The sequence below is a fragment of the Fistularia commersonii genome, chromosome 29 (assembly GCF_037954325.1).
Source record: "Fistularia commersonii isolate RoL2024-O1a breed Wild chromosome 29, RoL_Fcom_v1.0, whole genome shotgun sequence".
In the NCBI taxonomy this organism is placed as follows: domain Eukaryota; kingdom Metazoa; phylum Chordata; class Actinopteri; order Syngnathiformes; family Fistulariidae; genus Fistularia; species Fistularia commersonii.
In genome coordinates this window covers 5411852-5435411 of record NC_141312.1, presented here as the reverse complement: position 1 = coordinate 5435411, position 23560 = coordinate 5411852, and the positions used below count along the sequence as shown (strand labels likewise).

The 23560-nt window shown below is 42.7% G+C and overlaps 3 protein-coding genes across 6 annotated transcripts; 2 read left to right on the top strand and 1 right to left on the bottom strand.

The window, feature by feature from the left end:
• The first annotated feature begins 404 nt into the window (after positions 1-404).
• Positions 405-2834, top strand: alox5ap (arachidonate 5-lipoxygenase-activating protein). Its single transcript, XM_086177018.1, has 5 exons — positions 405-581; positions 701-782; positions 1969-2039; positions 2518-2599; positions 2672-2834. The coding sequence occupies exons 1-5, from the start codon at positions 512-514 to the stop codon at positions 2832-2834; spliced, it is 468 nt and encodes a 155-aa protein (XP_086033144.1). The 5' UTR covers positions 405-511.
• medag (mesenteric estrogen dependent adipogenesis) lies at positions 2319-6707 on the bottom strand. 2 transcript variants are annotated; one of them, XM_086177017.1, is made up of 6 exons: positions 6597-6707; positions 4504-4736; positions 4319-4433; positions 3448-3555; positions 3193-3363; positions 2319-2773 (listed from the first exon to the last, which is right to left on the bottom strand). In XM_086177017.1, exons 2-6 carry the CDS (start codon positions 4701-4703, stop codon positions 2759-2761), a joined length of 609 nt encoding a protein of 202 aa, XP_086033143.1. In that variant the 5' UTR covers positions 4704-4736; positions 6597-6707; the 3' UTR covers positions 2319-2758. The 2 variants fall into 2 exon arrangements, with proteins under 2 accessions (XP_086033143.1, XP_086033142.1); XM_086177016.1 differs by lacking the exon at positions 2319-2773 and adding an exon at positions 2890-3101 and having other exon boundaries at positions 6597-6702.
• On the top strand, positions 6021-23299 carry b3glctb (beta 3-glucosyltransferase b). Of its 3 annotated transcripts, XM_086177014.1 has the most exons (16): positions 6021-6181; positions 7943-7980; positions 8067-8106; positions 9166-9275; positions 13357-13433; positions 13519-13630; positions 13722-13858; positions 13975-14038; positions 14636-14752; positions 16413-16482; positions 17881-17994; positions 19529-19628; positions 20819-20938; positions 21340-21484; positions 21905-22087; positions 23166-23299. In XM_086177014.1, the coding sequence occupies exons 1-15, from the start codon at positions 6121-6123 to the stop codon at positions 22037-22039; spliced, it is 1440 nt and encodes a 479-aa protein (XP_086033140.1). In that variant the 5' UTR covers positions 6021-6120; the 3' UTR covers positions 22040-22087; positions 23166-23299. The 3 variants fall into 3 exon arrangements, with proteins under 3 accessions (XP_086033140.1, XP_086033139.1, XP_086033141.1); XM_086177013.1 differs by lacking the exon at positions 23166-23299 and having other exon boundaries at positions 21905-22218; XM_086177015.1 differs by lacking the exons at positions 20819-20938; positions 23166-23299 and having other exon boundaries at positions 21905-22218.
• Positions 23300-23560: the final 261 nt, after the last annotated feature.

Here is a 23560-nt window from a genome sequence, read left to right as displayed (position 1 = left end):
TAGCGCTCCGTCAGGAAGCATTTTGAAGACACCATTTAACCCTTATGTAAATACGAATTGCGGCCGCCCTCTTTATTTAGTTGTTGTTTTTTTCTTTTTTTTTCGTCTTTTTTTTTTTTTTTTTTTTTGCTTCACAGCAATCGCTGATAGAAGCTCGCCTATCCGTGCACCATCTGCTGGGCTACAGGATTTTAAAAAGCACAAAAGCTGCAATTACCGTGTAACAGCACACGGAGATGCTGTTGGCCCTGGGATGGCCGTTCAGACATCCCTGCAGCGGCCTTCTCCTCACAGGCCAGCCCAGGGGCCATTATGTAGAAAGATAACCTGAACCAGAATAAGTGCACCTTCCCGTCACTTGAATAATCTCTCTTGTTGTGCCACACAGAATCATTTACAAAAAGAGGAAGCCACTCCTGAGTGGGACGGCGGGTTGGTGACATCAGCGTTAGACAAATGCAACCGTCTGAACGCCCGTGCTGCAGTTGTCCACCTGCTGAGCATTGCCATCATGGAGAGCAAAGTTCTGGAGCACATCTACCTGCTGGTCGTGGTCACCTTGATCAGCATCGCCCAAAATGGTGAGACGGCTTATGCACGTTACCTTTTCACTACGGTAATATAAATATAACGGTCCGCGTCAATGGTGGTACTAGTTATCTTTTGTTTATGTTTTTTTTTTTTTTTTTTATTCCTCCAGCTTTTTTCTACAGCAAGGTCCAGAAGGAATCCAACATTCACAACTCCCACACACCCATGTTTGAGCGGATCACTTGCACCAAGTAAGTTCGTTTTCTGTCCTCGTGAAGCGAATCGACCACCTGTGCTCGGAAAACAATGGATGGCTTGTGTGGTACCTCTGTTTCCTCCTCACAAACTTTCCATCTGGTTTTATGGTCCAACAATGAGAGGCTGGTATGATTTGCCTGAACAGTCCCACTTAACTAGTTGCTGGGAAATCAGTGGGACCAAATCAACCCATTTAGGCAAACCAATCTAGGAAGAGACTCGGTGTTCGGAGTCCGGATTCCTCGGGACCGGACGGTGCTCTCCGTCGTCGACGGATCGGCGTAATTACGAGGGAGGCAAAGCCGTTTCCTGCTACCGAAGAGCGTTTCTCAGCCGCTTCCTCTTTCACAAGTTTCAAGTTACTGCAAAGTGTGGTGCAAACACTTTGGGGGAGATTTGAATTCAACGTCAAACATATATTTTCCAGATTGCACTCAAGCAATGAGGGTTTGACCGCCCGGTTTTGGCAAACGGGAGCCTCGGTGCTTCCGGCCTCATTTAATTCATCACCCTGGGGATCATTTCCCACCGCAAGTGTCACACAGCGCAACGTAAACTCGGTAAATGATGCTGCCATTTCGGGGCAACAAAGCAGGGAATGCTGGAGGGTGAGGCGGCCTCGTGATTGGCGAGTCGCTGTCGCCCGTTTTGATTCGACATCCACACACACACACACACACAAACACACGCACAAAGGGCCAGAGTCAAAGACAGCACATTGTGTTATCTTTAACTGATCCGCTGCCAAATTGAACCTGCTGCCCGGTTCACCATGTGCTACACCGCCCCCTCACCACCATTCAGTATTTTTTATGCAATTCTGCTGCCTTTATTTTTAACGGCCGGCAGATTACAACAAAAGCACAGATTTTTTTTTTAAGGTGTGTGTGCAGGGAGGTAAAGCAACAGGATGAGAACCAGAGGTCGTGTCCGGGAGGTAGCTTTCTGGACCGCAGAGGCTCGGAGGGAAGTGGTTCAGCGCAACACACTGTAATGATTATTGCAATTTATTGCAACAGCCGGTGCACGCTGAGTCTGAGACTCAGTTTTTCCTGGCGGTCCTGTTTCGAGCTCGGGCCTGACGCTCCCTTCGAAAAGGCAGTTGCCTCATGGTTTCACATTTCGATCGACGAAGTCTTCTTTGAATGAGCTAACAGCAGCTTTCTGTGCTTCCCCCAGTCGCAACTGCATGGACACATATCCGACTTTCCTGGCAGCGATGTGGTGCGCCGGCCTTTGTCTCAGTCAAGGTACTCATTATACCGTACACTCCTACATGAGACTCACACACACGGACATAAATACGAGGGGCTAAAATTATGCAGACCACCTTGTTCCAGGAGTCAAGTAAAACTCTGACACTTACCACATAAAGGTAAAAAAAAAAACAGAAATGGCTCAACAGTATCTAAAAAAAAAAGACACGTATCACCTACACCCAACCACTGTCCTGAAAATGATGACAAAAATGGACTGATAAATAATAATCTCAGAAATGACCTGAAAATGTCTTAAGAATGGCATCAGAGTGAAGAAAGCATTTTATTTTACGGGGAAATCCCTGACAACTGCCGGAAAATTTGCAAAGAAGCTAGGGAGTTTAAAAGAAAGTCCAATTATTGAGTAGTTGTAATTTTGGTATCTCAGAGGGGTTCGTGCAAATCGTGTTATTGCACAACGCTGCCTGGCTGCCTTTAAAAAACAGTTCTACATTGTCTCACATGACAGCTCCTGCCGCCTTCGCCGGGATGGTCTACATTGTGGCCAGACACCAGTACTTTGTGGGATACATGGGCCAATCCTGTCAAAGGTAGTCGGATCCGGGCCGCTCGACGTGCACGTCGCCGAAAGCGCGGGTTGAAATTCCTCTATTTGTGTGCAGCATCCCGGGCTTCCTGTTCGGAAAACGCATCCTGGCCTTCCTGGTTCTGATGTGCACCCTGGGCATCCTCGACTACTTGGCGCTGTGCTACTTTGGCAGCAACTACAAGGAATACATAGAGCCCATCACCAAGGCCGCGTCTGCCCTCCTCCTCCTGCCTTAACCCCATGCCGTCTCTGCTCTCCCACCTTTCTCTTTGGAATGATGTTCGCTTGTTGTACGCGAGTACAAAATTTTAATAAATACACTGTTATTCATCAGTACAGAAGAGTATAAACACAGACCTCTGCAGCATGTACAAGTCATAAGAGGTCCATGGAGAGATACAAAACCAACATTAAAAAAAAACAAAAAAAAAAACAACTTTTGAAATTATTTACTTTACAAAATATCTTCAAATGCTTCAGAGGTCTGACGGCGAAAATAAGACCTGTGGGAGGGGGAGATGGAGATGAGAATGCTCAGAATATTTTGAATTGCACAGGACAAAAAAAAAAAACAGACACATCTGGCAGACGTACCTTGAATGATCGCTTGCTGAAGCCAAACCAGTACGGGAGGTCGAAGAGGGCACCGGTGCTGTATTTGAGCGTGAAGGAGGCGTTTTTCCACTCGGAGACCGCTGTCGGGGGCTCCGCCGAATTGTGGGTGTGCCTGGCGGCCAGGCTCATCAGCGCTTCACTGAAACCAATCTAATAGGAAGGGGCGGCCATGAGGGTTAGGTGGTCAAAATAACTCTTAAAACAAACAACAACAAAGTGAAATAGATATCTCACATCCACACTGTAGCTTTCGCCCGCTACAGAAGAGATGGCCCAGTCCAGGCCTCGCTCCATCTGCCACCTGATGAACGGGTCGGCGCCGTTGACGGCGACGATGTAATGCTTTGCGTCCACAGAGGGAACAAAAAACAACAACAACAAAAAAATTGGGTGAGAGAGGAGAAAAAGAGGTGACAAACATGAAGGCAATGTAATGTCAGCCCTCCGCCCTTTGCAAACAGTGGTGTGAGTCACACACACACACACACACACACACGCGCGCACACACACACACACACACACACACACACACACACACAGTCTTTGCTTGCACTAAACACTGTTTCGGCTTTTGATAAATAAAGATGAATAAAAATCCACAAGGTCATTGAACGGTCTCACACTTTCAGAGGTTAATTCCTATGTTAAACCATACTATGAATTAGTATTATTTAAAAAAAAGGGACTTATAAACTAAATAAAGGTATGTGGACGTTGACTGGGGCGCAAATATAAGTTTACTGAAATGATTTTCATCTCACGTTGCCACAAACGCTCACCATTCAGCGTGGAAATCCCCACGCCACGCGTTTGGCCGACAGTCGCACTCGCTGGTTTGCCGATCGGAAAACAGCGTCAGAGAACGCGACGTCCACAGGCAGAGACGTTCATCTCCATCCACCCACGGGATTTGAAGATTCCCCGCATTTTCACAGATTTCCCACTCACAGGAGTATTTTGTGGTATGCGTGCATACACTGTATTATCCCGTGTCACACTTCACGTTTAATGCGTTTATTTGTGAGTAAAACACGCTATTGAACTTTCAAATCAGATTTGATGTGCAAGTGTGGAATCGGGCTGCAGGTGTGGGTAGAGGTCTTACGCCGGTCTTCCCGGTCACGGGTGGGTCGTGGGCGGAGGCCAGCAGGTAGATGGTCCTGGAGAGCAGGCTCCTCCGGATGTCGCTGTACTTCCACTGGTTGTGCGTCGCCACCGTCCTGTGCCGGGAAACAATGAGTGTCGTGCACGTCGATCCCACCCGTCACGATCCCGTCACGGTCCGCTCACCTTCCCAGCGACCCGGGGAAGGTGACCCTCCCCACGGGGGAGTCCAAGTCGTCGATAAGGACCAGGCTCTCCTCCCGGTCGCCCTGGACCCGGTAACCCGATTCGAGACATGTGACGGTGAAACCGGCCGGTTTACTCCGGAGGAACTCCTCCAGAGGGGTCACTGTGATCCGTCCACGCCGGTGTTTCCTCGTTGCCATCGTGTCCCCTCTCGGTCTGCCGTGGGGTGGGATCTGGTGGCGGAATTCATATGGGTCTTCAGCTTGTAAAGTTAGCCGTGTTAAAGCAGCGACACTTCCGGTTGCTTGCCAAAATAATAGCACCCCTATAACTCGCGAAGGAAGGGTGAATTTGCAAGCGTCCGGATCCATTGTTTTGCAAATGAAAACGCGCGCACAGATTATTTTCTTATTTTTCCTCTTAATTTCTTTTGTCTGTACATGTACAGAGATTTTTCTTGTCGCGCATTATTGTTTATTATCCCCTGTTTTGTTGTTGCAGTACGCAAAGTAAGCATAGGATACATAACTTGATAGTCAAAAACACAAAATGAAACGGTACTGAACTAAACTGTACAAAGCATTAAAAAAACACAAATGAATAGTCATTTTACTTTAAAAGCCACGCATCCATCCACCCACCCACCCACCCATCTATCTATCTATCTATCTATCTATCTATCTATCTATCTATCTATCTATCTATCTATCTATCTATCTATCTATCTATCTATCTATCTATCTATCTATCTATCTATCTATCTATCTATCTATCTATCTATCTATCTATCTATCTATCTATCTATCTTTTATGCCTGTCACACACACATAGACACACACAGACACACACAAACACAAATATGTAGTTTAACAAGCTGCAATTGAATTTTTCAGTTTCTGATTGTAATTGTATGATTGTATGATTGTATGACTGATGGGTCTTTATGGGAACCACTCGAGAACAGTATTTGGACAAGTGCCTTGAGACAACAGCGGGCTGCCTTTGAACGGTGATGGAAAAACTCCCATACCCTTTCCAAACCTTTGTGAACCCTCAGTGAACTAAATCCCTACATGACGTTTACATCAACATTCAGTTTGGCATCTTGACTTTGTGTTGTGTATGATTCAAAGAAATTACATTGTCGTGCCCTAGTTAATGTGCTTGGTCCAGTTTGGGATTTAAAATAGCTGTCTTGATCAATTTAAATATCACATATATACACACCTAGTGCGTTTATTGCAGGACGGTGCGGTTTATTGCCTTAGTTGAAGAGGCACTTGACCTAGTTGGAAGAATCATATATCACAACACGTGCAATATTTACACTCTCCTTAACCTATTTTCATGACAAAAGAGTAAGTATCTATACAAAGCATAAAGTCAAGAACAAGCCAATGTGATTCTAGCAGGTTTTGATGTAGCAAAATGTTACATTTCTGTTGCGACGAGCCTGAGCGGCTGAGTGACAACTAGCCACTAGAGGTCGCTAAACAGCCACATATAGTCGCCATACCGATGCCCACGCTGGATGCGGCGTGTTGTAGTTAAGGAATGTAGCCAACTAATATCAACCCGTCATGAAAAGGCGGCAATTTTAAAAGGAAAGGGGCAATCATGTCGTGTCAGAAGTCGGTAAACGGGCGAAAACTACTCGCTGTTCTTCTCCTTTGGCTTGGTAAGTGGGTGTGACAGCCGTCGTCTGCCGTTGTTGTGATTTAGCTAACAGACTAGCATCAAACCGGAAGTAGAGACCGGAAGTTGACTTGCTCCTGCCTCCAAAGTAAAAGGATACTGGACTTCATTTTGAAGCAACACAACGTGGGGACTTGGAAAACAATCCAAGGGGAGATACATCACGCTTCACGTCAACCATTTAAGTCATTTGATACCGAGACATCGGGAAAAACCATAATCACAGAAAGGATAAAATCGGATGTGCATTTATCGTGACATCATGGAAAGGAACATGTGCTTTTATTTGAGTTGGCTTCTGGGGCATCCATCCAAAAACACTGAAAGCAAACGAACTTAGCTTATTTACTGCAACAAGAGAGCTGATGTTTACATCCACACCTGTGTTTCCTGCTTACCGTGAAGTGATGCACTTATAGAGGGGTACCCGTGGAGGTGAATGGCTTAGCTGTATTTTTTTGTCTTCTTCAGAGCCCACTTTTGGAAAAAGAAAAATAGTAAATCCCACAATCATTCAAAACAGAAAGGCCCCTAACTCTCTCCTCGAGAAAGCATCACAGAACTCTGCCAGGAAATACTTGAGGTAGTCTTGGTATTTTATTTATTTTTAGATATCTTTTCATCAGTATTCTATGATGAACTGGTGTTCGTATCTCTTTGCATTGTCGTCACATTGTGACATAATAGGCTGAAAGGGAAAGAGGACTAATTATTAACAAAAAGACAAAAAACAATAAGTGGACCCAAGTGGAAGCGCGCGCTGCCCTTTTATCCATTTAAGTGTCCCTGGGATTTAAAGAAACTAATTTCTGTTTGAATCTTTTGCAAACTAATGCACGGACAGGCTTTTTGGGTGACCAGGTATGGAATTGAAAAGCCAAAGCCAGAAATTTTTGGAGAATGGTTAATGTAGATCAGATTTTGAAAGTGCTTGAATTATGCCCTGAAAAAGCAGTTTGGTACCTTGTGTCAACAACTAACACGTTTGAGGGCATTTGTTGACACATTTCAAATACAGATGCAAAACAGAAAGAGCTGCAGAGCGTTATTGATTTAGTCTGGGAATCCCAAACTAATGAGTCCGATTAGAGTCTGAAGCAAATTGATGGTGAAATCAGACAAACATAATTAGTGTGGATTATCCCTAAAAGAACCTCCGATTTCCATCGGCTATAGACCGCTGATCCAAATTGATATTTTATCTCAGATGTCAACTGTCATCGGTTAGACACAATCAAAAGTCTGTCACTCCCAACAGAGAAAGAGCTGAATGGTTGTTCTTCAAAAAAGTGATCGTTGTATAAAATGTCTCAGTATGTGGTTTATGATGTATCACGGTTGGGTATGGGATATATGACTTAACTGATTTACTTTGAAAATGTTGCACATATTTGAAAGATGTTGGATTTTGGCTTGTTAATGTCAACATCAGCTTCTTCAGCGATGTCAACCGAACTAGGTCACATCAGATGTCATCGCCCACGTTCAACCAAATATCAATTAGATCCTATCGAAAATGTCGATAAAACAAAGTCAATATTTAACACATATAGTATTAATCGTTTGATTGGGAAAATGCCGCAACAAATATTCAATACGGTTCACTATGTTGGTCAGGCTCATATCAAAGCTCTCTTTGAAATAATTTTGTGGATCAGCAGAACAGCTAATGGTGAATTGGCTATAATCCATTTATATTGTAGATGTCACGCTAATCCATGGTCTTTCGTTTCTCCTTCACAAGGAGCCGCTGCTGTGAGTAAACACAAGGGTCAGCCTCATGTAAGTACTGTCAGCATGCTCTGCTGTGAGAACCTGCAATGTGTGAGTGTCAAATGTAACGGGAACCCTTCCGTGTGTCGCTGCAGGCCACGGAGCTCCGGCAGCACGCCAGACAGAGCGCCGTTGGTGAGTCCAGGATTTCACAGTAAATGGATCGTGTCTTCTTGCTCATGCCGTGAAAAAAGAACATCGGCTTTTTTGTGACGTTTGTTTTGCTCTGAATGGACTGATCGTGAGCTGTAAGTCCTGTACAATAAAGTTAGGACACTAAGTAAACAAGCCGGAATGAGGTCATTTGACACAAACAATACAGATATTTTTCACATCTTCCCTTATAAAATCGTTTCTTTTTTTTTGTAACTGTATACGCTTCTTCTGAATGCTATGCCAGCAGCTCATTTTCAAAAAAATGTTTGAAAAGGGGCAGACAAAAACAGTAAAACTTCGGACGTCAAATGAGTGGAACATTCCACAGGTTCAGAGTTCAGTTTGTAGCAGGTGACTGAGTCATGACTGGAAGGCTCAGTCACTGACAAGGAAGGATGAGAGGGAAAAGTTTGTTGAGAAAGGTTGTGTGTGTTCAGCCCAGTACAAGAACAATGAAAAGCAGAGTCTGGTTGCCTGAATTGATTAATTTCAGCATGTAGAGTACATTAAAGAAAGGATTCATAGAAGCCTGCCAAATCTGTGCCCGAGGCGTAAGGATGAAAACCGACACTGAATGTGTATGACGTCTGACCCCTTGTCCCTTTCAAAAACAGAGATTCTCAAAGAGATTTTTATCACGTGTTCTCAGGGGCACTTAGGAAAAACATTGTCAGTAAACACACTTCTCTTGTATCTTAAGAATAAAGATCCTCTCATATGTCAACAGCACCTCCCTGAACCAGGGTTGCCTTGAGATAGATGGGCCCATGTCCTGGTCTGATAGCATTTTCCTGATTGTATTTGGGAATCATGGCCCCGGGATTTGGGAAGGAAATGAACCACTCAGATTCTTACTTCCATGCCATTGTGTTGGTACATGGTTGTGTTATTGTTACGGAGGTGACGGCTTGGGGTAAACTCCAGATCTAGAACAATCTTCAACAACCGCACGTTCAAAGGTTCACTTGCTAGTGTCCTTTGATTGTGAAAGCATTCTTTCTCTGCATGTTAATGCTTTCATCTGCATGTTATTCTCAGGGCTGGATGAAGTTCTGATAGTGATCCAGAGTCAGAGAAACACTTACCATGCCCATCAAGGTGAGCAGAGGAGGAAGGTGATTCTACAGCAAGCCGCGGAACTCGGACAGGTACGTCTCGGGTTGTTTAGTGAAGCAATAAAGTTGTATCACCCCCACATGACCTGATAAAGCAGTGCTTTATCAGGCGTGTGCGTATGAGTTCTGATTTTGTTTATGTGCTGGAGCCAACTTCTTGAAAATGCATCTATTTTACTTAATCAGTTCAAAATCCAATGAATAAATCATTTGTCCTTTATTAATCCCCGTGGGGAAACTCGTTCTCAGCAATTAACCCAGCATGGATGAGCCTTGAGCGGTAGGCTGCTGTCCACCAGCAGTTAGGGGTTTAGCATTTTGCCCAACAACATTTCAGCGCACGATGAGGAGCCAGGAATTGAACCAGGAATGTTCGGTCCCAAAGACAATTGCACTACCTCCTGATTTATATATAAAAGTATAGAATTTATATAATATATAACTATATTTTCTTATTAAGGAGAAAAATAGAAAGCCACATGGAAGTTCTTGGATGATATTGTAAATTCATGTGATGCTGGATTTTAAGAAACTGTTTGTGGTTTGGATATAAAATGCACCAGTTGAACAGCAACAAAAATGTGTCTGTGTCAACAAATACATGTATAGGACTGTCTCAGAAAATTAGAATATTGTGATAAAGTTCTTTATCTTCTGTAATGCAATTACAAAAACAAAAATGTCAGACATTCTGGATTCATTACAAATCAACTGAAATATTGCAAGCCTTTTATTATTTTAAAATTGCTGATTATGGCTTACATCTTAAGAAAACTCAAAAATCCTATCTCAAAATATTAGAATATCATGAAAAAGTATTTTTTTTTGTTTTTTTTTCAATTGCATTACAGAAGATAAGGAACTTTATCACAATATTCAAATTTTCTGTGACAGAGGCAGTTTAATTAAACTGCCGGAGGCAGTTTAATTTTTCAGTGTGTATTGATGGCCCTGCAGGCATCATTGCTGTGTTATACCACTACCAATAGGTGTCCCCCTTGTAAAGGGGATCTTTCACTCGAACACTCGCCGGTTTGATGGAGAGTGGCTGCGAGGTGGCCCGGAACGGCACGTTAGTCAGGGTTAGCAATGTATTGAAATGACATATGGACCTAAAAACCTGCATTAAGCTCTGTGCTAGCCTTCCATCTGTCCTCATTGCCATTCCTGACAGCCAGAGATGTTTTTATATTCACTGTAATGGGGTTGGGCGGGGGCACAGTGGAGGTTCTCAGTCACCCAAATTGTGGTCGTAGCAACAGGGCTTGTTTACGTCCTTGAGCGCATCTCATCTCTCAGTTTTCTCCGACATTGTGGTGTTGACGGTACATAAGTCCTGGGTTCAGGCTGAGTTCCCCCATTAGGGAAGAAAAGAAACAGGTTTGGTCACCTGAGCTGAGGTTTGAATGGTGTTTGTCAACAATCAAACCATTCAAGGAGCTCCATTGAAAGCCACAGGAGGTCTTTCCTACCTGAGGCGATCAGACTTTTTAATTCCTCTTCCCTCAGCCGCAGGGAATCTTCAATCTTTGTAGTTACAGTTAACAGTTAGGACAATTCATATTTCATTGTATTTCTTATTCTTCCTCCTTTCTACTATTATCTATTACTGTTATGTTTTTTACTTGAAACTCTGGCACAACAATTTCCTTCGGGATGAATAAAGTTGTTCTCTCTCTCTCTCTTTCTCTCTTCAAACTCCAAACCGGTCGAAAGTCAGTGAGAACAGAAGTATAAGGGCTGAAATGTCTTCCAGGTACTAAGCAAGTCCTGTTGCTACAACCAGCGCCCACCAGTTTTCCAATTCACTTATTAAAAAGCAAGACACGCGTACCTTTCGGTGAATGATCCAGCGAGGACGACAGAGTCATGTGGTACCTACCTGCAGGATTTTGAAAAGGTTTGATGACTCATATATCCAGTTAGATGATGATAATCTGACAGAAGGAGGCATGTGCGAGCACATCGTAGCAAACAGTTCGGCATCAAGGCCTTACAAAACTTCAATCAGATAGGCTTTGTTTGGGAAAACGGAGGGGATGGAAACGAGACAGACGTCATTTCACAAATGATCGAATTTGACACGCTTACGATGGTTTTGTTTCAAAACCCTGTCGGCACCGGTGCTTCCAGGTGTTTACAATGTATCTCAAAAAGGACAACATATTCACCCAGACATTTGAAAAACGAATGCTCAGCGCTGTTGAAAATAACAAAAAAATAAACATGCATAAGTATGAGACAGCTGCCCATCAACATGCTTCAAGTGTCACAGCAGTGGAAAGCAATTACAGAGGCATTTCGAATTCATGAGGTTAAATCTAAAACCTAATACCCAACTAAACCGCCACTGAAAACTAGAAGCTCTGATATTACACTGCCCTCATACACATTTAAGTTATAAAGGGATAAAATGTTTAAAGTAATGTGATGAAAATTTCAGTCCATGAAATATAGTAAAATGCCCCCCTCCCCACAAAAAAAAAAGTATTTAACTCCTCCGACCATTAAATGAAGGGAACAAACTGTGAGCAACATAGTTTTTTTTTTTTTATGTGTGTCGTTACGCTTTATCGAAGCCACTTATCTCTGCTCCCTGAAATAGATATACGTTGGGCCAACATTCTCTTATCACCAACAAAGCTAACCTTTGTGTAGGTTTGTCAAAGCCTTTTATTGCCATGTTTATGACAGTAGCTGAAAAACTACCTCCCCTCATCCTTTTCTTTTTCTGTTGCTGAGTTTCTATGGAATTCAAAGTTCAAGCTGTTCAAAAGTGAATGATGTGGCCCTCGTGAAAAACTGATTTATCCATCAGGACTGAAAGACAAAGCCTCCGGTGATTTATTTCTGTATCTGTTAATGTAGAGGGACTATCTGCGGTTCTTCTACTTCACCCCTGGCTCCAATTACTCCTTTCCTTGCCGCAGCTCAGAGATAATGTGTCACAAACTCTCCTCCTCATCCCCTGCGGCCAGATTGTGACAACCAAACTTTGGTGTGTGCCATTTTGAAGCCGGATAGCCGGCCGTCCTGCCACTAAACCCCGTAGCTCCTGCTACTCACCTGTACTTGCATTACATTACATTACATTACATTGCATTTGGCAGCCGCTTTTATCCAAAGCGACTTACAATAGAGGACATAGGGACTGCGAATACACTTGCAAATACACGATGCACAGGAAATATACAGAACGGTAAGCTTGGGTTAGTGAGGGTTTTTTTTTTTTTGTTTTGTTTTTTTATGGACAGAGACACACAAACGTACACACACCTGGTTCAACCTGGTTCAAATAAATACGCTGATAGACAGGGAGGTTGTTTTTTGTTTTTCGTGACTCCCTGCGGTCCCAGAGAAGTGTCCTTTATGTACCGAGTGGACTTGAATGAGTAATCAGGAAAATGACTGCCATCAAAGAATACGGCCGATATTAAGTCATTCGACAAGGCCGCGTCGACTGGCGCTGCGCCTCTGAAGGGTGCTTATTAGATTACGACCGGGTTCATGAATTGATCATTGGATACGTGAATGTGCATATTCATCGCTGTGCGGATGTGCGTGGGTTGTGTTTGGTTTAAAATTAGACAGAAAAGGTGCAGCTGGTGCATTTGCAGCTCTTCATTGAAGTGTGTTGTATTTGAAAAGGTTAGGCGGTAAATCATGATATTTTACCAACTGAAGGCAGACAGTGGCAGTAATGTAGCGGAAACTGTCATCAGATGGACGGATCGTATTTGCCCATTCTTTTCACCACCCTTTGCGGTTTTGACATTCGTGCAGGTTTGCATATTTTCCCAGCTGAGGTGTTGTATAAAGAGTGGCATTATTGCTTTGGCCCATCCGTCCTGCCACAGTGTTTTAACGAAACAAAGCCGAGTCACACAGATTATTAAAATGTGCTTAAAGATCACGCTTTTAATCCAAAAGGTCACTGGCACCACGACCCCCTGCCCATGTCTGCCGATTTTCCATATTCCATGGCAATTCTTGAATTTCAACACTTTAGCTTCTATCAATATTCTACTAAATCGCATTGCTCGGCATCCGATCATCAAACTCACATTAAATTGACTACATTTAAATGATTTCCCGCTGACTTTGATTCTTCCAGGGAGTTCCTTTTGTTGTTCTCCTTCATGAGCTGTCGGATCACGAGGGGGTTTGGAGTATCCTCCCTGCTTTTCCTGCGTGAGTGGCAAATACATACCGATGAAGCGGAAGTGGTGCTACAAAGGCTATATTTCAACTTTTGACTCTGTATAAATGTTTCTAGTCTGTCCGCCACTTACAGCCAATCGGTTTCCTGGTTTGTCTTCGTCGAGGAGGAAACTCGGGTACGACCGGACGCTCTGCTGCAGGTCCTCCAATTGTATCCATCCCATCAGGTGCGACTCAGAGTACCACGCAGATGACCATTTCAAAACCTTTTTTTCCTGTCAAAAGATCTGGGACCATTGTTCTTTTTGCAACTGACAGGAATGGTTTTTGGGTAAACGTCTCCATGACAATGAAGCCTCCATCATCCACCACTATGCCTTTTCTGAAGACCCCGGCGTCTTTGGTTACCCTGACCCTGCTGCAGGCTGGGCTATCAGTGCACCGCTGCTCAAAAGGTATGTGCGCACATTTGAACAAGTGGTTCATCTGCGAGCGAAGCTGCATGGATGTATCATTTCTTTGTTCCTCCCTCTTCAGGGTTTTCATGTGTTTTGTTCTGTCGGCTTTTCAGACTCAGTGAGCGCATCCAGCACGAGCACCTAAATTCGGATTTTACAATCGACCTGAAACACGAGGTGCTTTGAAACCTGTATGATTTTCACTCCCATCCCCCGCTGTCATTACCGTGAGAGTCATATTAATAGCGATGATAATTCCTATAAATTCCAGCATCGGTGTCATCTTTCCGTCCGCCAGCTGTTTTGAAACTGTAAAAACATGTACGGATGAGGATTATATACACACATATATCAGCTTTCTGCAGCCATGAGAGTAACTTTTATTCTTGTGTGTATTTGAATCAAATGTACAAGTCAGGACTGGAGACGACGGGTGTATAGTGATTCCCCCGGGTCAGGTCTGCACTGGGATCACTGCCCGATGTGAAAGGCTAGTTGATAAAGTCCAGTTTGAACGGCATCAACCAGCAATCATTGTCCTGAATTCAGACTGGAAAACAGTGATGCTGGGGTTTTAGACCAAATCCCATGTAAAAATACAATAATTAGCGATAAAAGAAATGTAATATTGCCGTACAATAACGACTGATGTAGGTGTGCTTGTGTTGTGCCAGTATAGGTCTGCCTTTCTAAAGAAACATTAAGTGTGCCAGCTGAAAATCCCCCAAGTCTATATTTGTTATTTACGTGTTTTTTTTTTTTTTTCGAATATAGATTGCTTTGTACATTTGGCAAGAGGGAATTGGTCCACAGCTCACAGCAGTTCCAGAGTTTTGCACAGAGCCAGGAGACAACTGCGCCACTACTTTCACAACCTACCTGCCCAGCTGTGTATGTACACATTCTCTCTTTTACAATTTAAGCCCTCTCCTACTAAATTTGTACCCCGCGAGTTCACCTTGAGGGAAACTATAAGAGTCCTTGCCTCATACAGAGATGACAAACTGAATGTTGAACTATATATTTTTTTTTAACTTGCTTTTTTTTTTTTTACATTCAGTTTTGGAGCTCTTTTAGACAAAGGGTTGAACACACCAACTGTTGCCGTGACCACGGTAACTAGTTTGGACTGAGAATACATTACATTTGTTTTTCTGTTTTGGCAAATAACAATGAGGTAGAGGACAGTTTTCATGTGAAACTATGACATCAATTGCATTCAATTCAATTTCAAACTGCCCGGTTAAACGTAAAGACTTTTGGCGTGTCTCCACCTCCGAGGTTTACCGTACACAAATACAAACCGACAAAGCTAATGGGCCGTCGCACACTGTCACTCGTGCTTCTGCGAACATAGGTTTGGCCCACAAAGAATTGTTGACACCACTGGAGCTTTTTCTAGACAATCTAGAGGAAAGAAGGCCTTGCAGGGAGAAGATACGGCGACCAGTCGTCTGGGTGCCCTTCAAAAAGGGATGTTGTTAATGATCAGTTTGCTGCATGGGTAAAACACCAATCTAAAGCATCACATTATGACAGGATGTCAGAGTGTACGAGATATTTCGGTGAAGCCTCTTTAGCTGTCACCCCCCCCCCCCGATGTTCTAAAATTGCTTGACGACAAAATCACGTGCGCGGAACTCACGCCCGATCTGAGACATTCATAGCCGGCAGTGATGGCGAGACTTTATCTCCTGTGCCAAAGGAGGGAATCAATCCATGCTCTTACAAATAGAAAATTGCATCCAGATGAAAGTGCTAACTTGAGCACCGTTTGATTTAGAAATCATCGGGAAGTACTACTTACTGACTGGACTGTCTAAACAGCAGAGGAAATCTCCCTCTGTAGTTTGCCAACCAGGCCGGTGGTGTGTACACACCCTGAGGCAAGACAACGAATGACAGCCGCGGCAAACATCCAGGGTCTGCTGATGCGTTACTGAGGGGAAGAGAACCTAATGTACGATCTATACCTGCAGTGCTGAGTAAACTAATGCCGTACACCCCCATTGTGGTGAAAGCGGCACTCAGCTGTGACGGAGAGTTTCCGCACCCCACAGTTTACTTAGTTTTCCCTCCAACCGATGGATGATGGATTCCAAAGTGATACTGCGCGCTCATGTGCTCCGGATCCCGCTGAGCCCTGAGCTCCAGCCTGCATCCACAAGACCAGAGCAGCCGAGGGGAGGCACGTCTCGGTGTGTGTGTGATATCGCTTTCCTTAGCAGTCCCCTGAAAACAGAACGAAGGATTTCATTTTCAAATAAGACCAGATGAGATAAGATAAAACTTTATTGATCCCCATTAGGGGAATTTTTTTGTCACTGCAGCACAACAATGACAAAAGCAGTAAATATGAGTATTAATATAAATGAAAGAGACAATTCAAAGATAGCAAAAGACATCCACAAAAAAATAGACAGCAAAATGAACAACAAGGATAAAAATAAGAACAGAATGAAAGCATTTTGAGTAATACCACTCTGCCTATTAATTCTGGATTAGCGCAGCTGTACTCTCTATACAATGAATATTTTATCTTTCTATCTAGGGAGATCCAGTGCCGAAGACAGACATATTTGTTGCTGTGAAAACTTGTCGGAAGTTCCACACTGAGAGAGGTGAGTCGCATTTATGCGGCATCATGTACAATATGTCATCTACTCTACTAAACTTGAAATTGAAGTTTTTCTACACTCAATTGTCAAGAATGCTACAGAAACTCTGTGCAGTACTGCCTTGCCATTTTGATGTGAACTTTTTTCTTTTATGGTCGTAGGCTAAGGGAGCGACTGATCTGTGACCTGGCGGTGAGATAAGCGATAGGGACCGTCACATTTCAAACAGAAATATTCAAATTCTGCTTTTACCTCTAATGCAACTTGTAAGGAGAGGTATTAGATCAGGCCCCGGCTGCACTCTGCAGAGGATATTACATGCTCAGAGTAGCCGGGCAGGATAATAAGTTTGTTCCGTCCAGCTGGAGGCACGCCGTCCGGTTCATTGTTCAAGACAATTAAAAACAATCACATTTCAGTCACAGTACATTTGGATGCAAAACGTTTGCCGCTTTCATTTTTTGCGCTTTGCTATCACTGTTTAATGGTCCGGCAGGCCATTCAGCTGTCGCCGAACCTGTCAGGTGAAAGCTCTTTGAAATTCACAACCTCGTCCAGGTTCTGCTTGAACTGCAGTTTGTACGACGGTCGGAAACACTGTTTTGCATTGTTCAAGACTACGAATGAATCTGCAGCTGCTGCTTTTTTTTTTTTTTTTTTTTTTTTTTCAAATCACTGAAAAACACAGAAATTAGAAAGAGCAGCTTGGAAAGTCCAATATGACAAATACATCAACACATTTTACTAAATATATGACTTTTTAATTCAGACTTTTTAATTCCTCTCCCTTCAGCCGCAGGGAATCTTCAAATCTTTGCACTTAAGACCTTAAAACACTTTATAGCCTTGACTTTGACACTTTATAGTTTTATTTGTATTTCTTATCCCCCCCCCCTTTTTTTTAATTTTTTTTATTTTTCACTGTTTATACAATTTCCTACTATTATTTATTATTGTTAGGTTTTACTTGAAACTCTGGCACAACAATTTCCTTCGGGATTGATAAAGTTGTCCTTATTCTAATTCCAATCTTATTCTTATTCTTATTCTTATTCTTATTCTTATTCTTATTCTTATTCTTACTCTTATTCTTATTCTTATTCTTATTCTTATAATCTTACAGAGAATATGACAGCTGTACTAAATTTGAGATCCTTGTAACTTTTCATGATGTGATATTACAAATTTAATTTTGGATCTTTAAGAGTTTGACAGGAAATTCAATAAGAATATTAATTGTATTTAAACATTCATGAGTTCGGTAGTCATTGCCCGTCACGTTATACTTTACTTCTAAATTAGAAACAGCATATACAGACATACGTCGTGTGAAACATTTATGTATTAAATGAACTCCACCACTGGAGATGCAGAGAAATTCTTATCGATTCTTGGTTTCAGTCCCAATAGTGAAGGCAACGTGGGCGAAGGACGCCGAGTTTCTGGAGTTTTACAGCGATGTTACGGATGCCTTCGTTCCTACAGTTAATCTGGGTGTGCCAAACACTGAGAGAGGTGAGTGGTTTTATCTGAGTTTGACATTTTCCTTGTTTTTTTTTTCATTTTCTACATGAGACCTCCTCACATGCAAGGAGTTCTGGTCTGTGAGACACGACCGCGGCAGCTTTTTTGAAGCTCGGCTGCAGGAGTCAGACTTCTGCTCGACCTTAAGTTTTGTTTCATCTGCACTTTTCTCCCCCTCCTCTCCTTTGTTGGCCAGTTGAATTTGCTTTCCTCTTCCCATCACGTGTGTAAAATATTTTCTTGAGGGGAATTCTGTGCTTCATTTGAGCTTAACATTAGTGGGAGTAAACACAAATAGATTGATTCTGAATGCTTCCTCATTTCTTATTCTTTTTTTCTGTGAATAAATCTGCGCAGTAGTTTCAGGCTCTTTGAAATTTAAATCTCCCTTCTTTTAGAACCTCGCAGCTTTAATCAATCCGGCATGTTTGACCAATCACGGGTCCTTAAAGTGAATCTTAATTACATCTCAGTGATCCCCCTTTGCTGCAGAACAGAGTCCTTGGATCTGACTAGACCAGCAGGCGATGCAACCATATACTCAGGCCAAAACCTAAAAGCCCAAAGGCATTGCATGTAAAAGAAGTAAAATAAAGCACTAAATCTGCATGTAGCCCAGAAAGAGTTGACATCCCATCAAATACAGCGGGTTCAGAACCCAAAATTGGCCCATCCTTGTGACCGGGAAACATCAAGGCTTTGGAGGCAAAGCAACAAGTCCAGACCAACGTAAGCAGAAAGAGTCAAGTCAAAATTTTCATGGACGGATTGAAACGACTGAAACGGGATCAGTAAATTTCAATAAAAGAAAACACAAGTGTGACAACTGTGCGGCCAAAATACGTTTTGCACTGTTCTTAAAAAGTATGCTGTTCTCGAGGGTTTTCTAAAAGTTCAAGGAAAAAAAAAGGTGGGGGGTGCTGGGAAAAATCAAGTTCAAACCATCGAAAAAGGAATTCACAAATACAGCTGGAAACATAAGATATGAAGGTGGTCAAAATGGCTGTCTGTCCTGACAGACTTCCTTCCCTTGTCTCCTTTGCCTCCTCCGTGCGTGAGACACAAAGACCGATGAGTAGTAGTAGTAGAAAAGCAGAGGAGAGCACATAAACTGTGTAAAATTTCTTAAATACTGTGGTTTCTAACCCAGTGATCATCAGACGCTGAACTGGTAACCCATCTCACTCTTTGTCTCATTTGTTGGAGGCGTGTTTTATTCCCCGCTGGTATTTTTTATTGTTTCCATTCGTATCATCAATCTATAATCATTAATGCAAAATTTTCTCTTCACATCACGTGCTATCACTTTAATTCCCATGAGTCCTACGAATTATTCGTTTCTACCAAACCGATTGTTACTTTTCAAACTGCAGTTATTTCCTGTTTGCCAAGTGCATCTGAATTGTACACAACCTCCGGCAAAAACAAAGTCTATATTCTGAAGGTTGATTTCAGTTGATTTCTTTTTTATGAATTTCATTGTAACCATTGGTTAAATCAACTCAAATTAGCTCACGCCCTACAGGTCATTGCGGGAAGACGTTTGCCATCTTGAGGCGATTCTTGAGTAAAGCTGTGCCCACGACCAACTGGCTACTGATCGTTGATGATGACACACTTCTCAGGTAAGTTCCAGTGCGTTAGTCCCGGAGGCCCAATATGACATGCTGCCTGAATGCATAAAGATCTGGGACGTGTTTCAATCTTGCATGAGTTTTCCTGTCAAAATCATCGCGTATGACTACATACAGCGAGTGCTTATGCGAGAAAAATATTCCGATTCGCAATTACACAAGTACTAAACTGGTTGTCCTTCATATTTAACTAGGCACCAGGAAATGAGGGTTCCTAGCAAATCAGTCGATTCTGGAGGAGGGAGAAAACAGATAATTGTGTCATCTGTACGACAAATGATCAGGTCATCGGAGAAAATCCGAGGACGATAAGCACTTTATCATGCAATAATATTGAAACATATAGGAGTTCTTATTCTTCAAGTTGAAATGTTGCCATAGAATAATATCGTCTGACTCAAAGTGCAATCTCCATGCACCTCTGCTTGAACGGGCTTATTTAATAACGTTCATATATTCGTTATTCATACCACTTTTTGTGGTCTGGGGTTGTCAGTTTGCTGGAGTCTATCGCAACTGTCATTGGGTGAGATGCATGACTCACACGTGACCGGTCGTCTGTCAAGAGGAAACCCACGCGGGGTGAACATGCAAACTCCAATCAGAAAGGGCCGTGGGAATCAAACCAGGGACCTTCTCGCTGGGAAGCGCTAACCACTGCACCATTTAATCACGTGGATGCATAATTAAATCTAATATATGAAGATGAGATAAGTGTGTCAGAGGTTAAATGTACTTTAATTGGCAACCTCCATTGAAATCAAACCCAAGGGGTTTACATTGCCCTGTCGAGTATCCTTGACAGCGTCATGTCACAAATCATTTTGAATAAATCTCTTAACTGTGTTTTGAAAGTGAAGTACCCCTGTGTTTTTTCTCGCATGAAAGCTTCATGAATATATTCAAAAGTCCCTTCAAACCCTGGTGCAGGTGTGCGTGCTTTTGTTGGCTTATTATGATTTGGTAGAAATCCATGTGTTTGTAAGGCAAATGATTTTACAGCTAATGAAATCAGGTGCAAAACCAAGACCAATATTTTGATGTATTTCGGTGCAGTACGAGCACAACCCTGAGAAAAACTCAACTTGTCGATGAAGTGTTTGTGTTTGGTCACAGCCGTGACCGACAGCATTGCAAATCTTGTGTTTATCCCTCACTCCTTGGCTGACGCTTGTCTAAAGTTTACCCAGGTTACGACAACTGCTGCGTTGCTATGACCCAAAAGAAGCAGTGAGCCTGGGGGAGAGGTACGGCTACAGCTTGGTTCACAATGGCTACAGCTACACCACAGGAGGAGGAGGGTGAGGCGGCTAACAGAGCGGGGGTTGTTTTGGCGATATGAATTCTGCAGCTGTCCGAGGTGCTGCGAACGTTACAGCGATACTGAACTCCGGGAGAGTCTGGGGAGCAAAGTCGTGATGAGCAGTCTTTTTGCCAACAGGGAGAGAGTATAAATTTGTTTCGATCACAAGCAACGATGGATTGCGTCAAGGTGTTGTGATTATGGACTTCGGAATGATGATGTAAAATGCATAACACGACTTTAAAATTAGAGCTAAAGCTTAAACAGGAGGCCACGATGCAGAATATAAAGCTGCAAAACATCTGTATGATAAAGCGTTGGTTATCGTACATTTAGTTAATTAATACCCAGCGTACGTAAACACATACGTTATGAAATGCACGTATTTTCGGAGGGTAGGATGGTGCTGAGCCGGGAGGCGGTGTCCAGGCTGCTTTCCAGCGGTTGCAGCTGCTTCAGAGACGACGCGCCAGACGACATGGTGCTGGGCAGATGCTTCACTACCCTCGGTGTTCCCATCACTCACAGTCCCCTTTTCCACCAGGTGGGGAAATACACACACACACAGTTAAGAGTTAGAAAGTCACATTTTATCACCATTAAAATACTCATATAGTGCTTTTTACCATAGCTGATGCTCTGCAGTTTTGCTTTATTTGCATGCATCCGCATACTGACCTTTACAGTGGTTAAGAAGAAATGCCGTCATTGTCGCATTCAGTTATACATAGAGCACAACATCTGCTAAATTTGACCCATCATGGATGAACCATGAGCAGAAAGCAGCTAAGGAACGGAGTCAGGGGAGCAGTTGGAGGTTCGATGTCTTGCTCACCGACACTTCGACAGGCTAGAAGGAACCCATCAATACCTTGATGGGGTGTGTTGGAACTGAGCATACTGACTCATCTGTTCACTGTTGAGGCAAACACCCCGAATTAAGTACCATTGCTTGATATTCCAGGCCCGACCCGACGACTACTCGGATGTGCTGCCCTCCCTGCAGCAGGCCATCTCCTTCCACAAGCACTGGAACATCGATCCCATCGCTGTCTACAAGCGCTGGCTGCAAGATGCGCACCACAAAGATGAACTCTAAAAAAGAATACGCGGCGAGTACAGCGGACAGATTTTACAGAACTGAGCGGTAAACACCTGCTTTGTGTTTATTTCTTACATTGCTGAGTTGTTTACCTTATTTTTCTTGAGATTAAGCAAAGTGGGAAGAGAAATTAAAAAAAAAATAATTAAAAAAAAACTTAAAAAAAAAAAGTAAAACAGCAAATAACATTAAAAGGTTCTCTGGAAATTACCTGAAAAATAACCAAATTGTCAAACAAGCCACAGATGCCCAAACTTAGAGCACAGTTAAGTGGATTTAAGCCCCTACAGCTCAGAGGACCCCAAACACTGACCCACATGGCAATGTGATTAATCCATGCCTGCCTGTCAAAAACTAGTTTTTCTTCCAAGCTTCCGTATTTCCATGCATATATGAATATTTTGGGTGACATCCTTAAACCGTAAATGACCAGATATTGCTCCAGAAGGGTTACTTTCTTTGTTTTTCAAGCGTTGATTTGCCAATCACTTTCTGCACATTTTTTTTTGTTAATTTACTTTGGAAAAACACCCATTGGGTGCCAAACCAAGTTTGAGCTGCGTGGGCGGTAAAGTCACCCCACGGCAGATGTGTAGCTTGCTGAAGCCCCTATGGTGTGGCCATCATTTTTCTCCCACCAACATGGAACCGAATCACTTCTGCCTTTTACTAGACCGTGGCTTTGTTTGTTTGAACCAACTATTTTTAATGCTTATATTAGTTTTTTATAAACCAATCTTTGCTCCCAAGATTAAATCCGGTATTACTTGACTCACCTGTGGGGAATATCCGTCTCTTAAGTTGCAGAGGTGTCATGAAACATGAAATACCTCTCTTTTATACGGACCAGAGTCATAGGAAACAAAATGTAAAATAGCTCTGGCCGAATTACAGTTACACTATTTAAACACCTCCCATTAGTCACTTCACCCCATCGTGTTCTTACCTACCAGTTCTCATCTCATTATGACCAAATTTTACATACAGTTTCCGATATACCACTTCCCAGATGCTTTGTGTAGATATATGAATGAACTTTTGTGTGCTTGTGTGCGTTTTTTTGAATTAAAACATTTTGATACTTTGAACAGGACCTTTTTATGTGTTCTTTATTTCCTAACAGACAGTCAAGGTAGGCTCAAACAAGAGATAAAGGCCCGCTGCTGTGTGTGTGCTCATGGATATGTGCTCTGAAAAAAAAAACAAAACAAAAAAAACACGTGTCGGTGGCTGTCTCCTCATCTGCGGCAAGTATAAGTTGTGATAAACATTATTACTTGACTTTTTGGTGATAACTGAATGAAAACAAATGTAAACCATGCAGGGCAGGTTGCCATGCAGTATGTCCTTTCTTTACACTAAATATTCCTGTTCTCTCTCCACGCTTCTAAACGCAGACCCCGAAATTCTTACGTTATCACCTTTGGTTGACCAAATATAGTAATTCTTCATAAAAAGCCTCGCAGTCACTGATTAGTTTAGCGAAAACACTCCTTCCCATTGTACGACCCTCTTGTT

Excerpts from the sequence above, each read along its gene's own strand:
- b3glctb (XM_086177014.1), top strand. The coding sequence starts at position 6,121 with ATGTCGTGTCAGAAGTCGGTAAACGGGCGAAAACTACTCGCTGTTCTT. Across the intron at positions 6,182-7,942 it reads TGTTCTTCTCCTTTGGCTTG|GAGCCGCTGCTGTGAGTAAA; the intron begins GTAAGTGGGTGT and ends CTCCTTCACAAG. Across the intron at positions 19,629-20,818 it reads GATGATGACACACTTCTCAG|TTTACCCAGGTTACGACAAC; the intron begins GTAAGTTCCAGT and ends GCTTGTCTAAAG.
- medag (XM_086177016.1), bottom strand. The coding sequence starts at position 4,703 with ATGGCAACGAGGAAACACCGGCGTGGACGGATCACAGTGACCCCTCTG. Across the intron at positions 3,556-4,318 it reads CCGTGACCGGGAAGACCGGC|CATTACATCGTCGCCGTCAA; the intron begins GTAAGACCTCTA and ends GTGGACGCAAAG. Across the intron at positions 3,364-3,447 it reads GCGAAAGCTACAGTGTGGAT|ATTGGTTTCAGTGAAGCGCT; the intron begins GTGAGATATCTA and ends CCTTCCTATTAG.
- alox5ap (XM_086177018.1), top strand. The coding sequence starts at position 512 with ATGGAGAGCAAAGTTCTGGAGCACATCTACCTGCTGGTCGTGGTCACC. Across the intron at positions 783-1,968 it reads GAGCGGATCACTTGCACCAA|TCGCAACTGCATGGACACAT; the intron begins GTAAGTTCGTTT and ends TGCTTCCCCCAG. Across the intron at positions 2,040-2,517 it reads CGGCCTTTGTCTCAGTCAAG|CTCCTGCCGCCTTCGCCGGG; the intron begins GTACTCATTATA and ends CTCACATGACAG.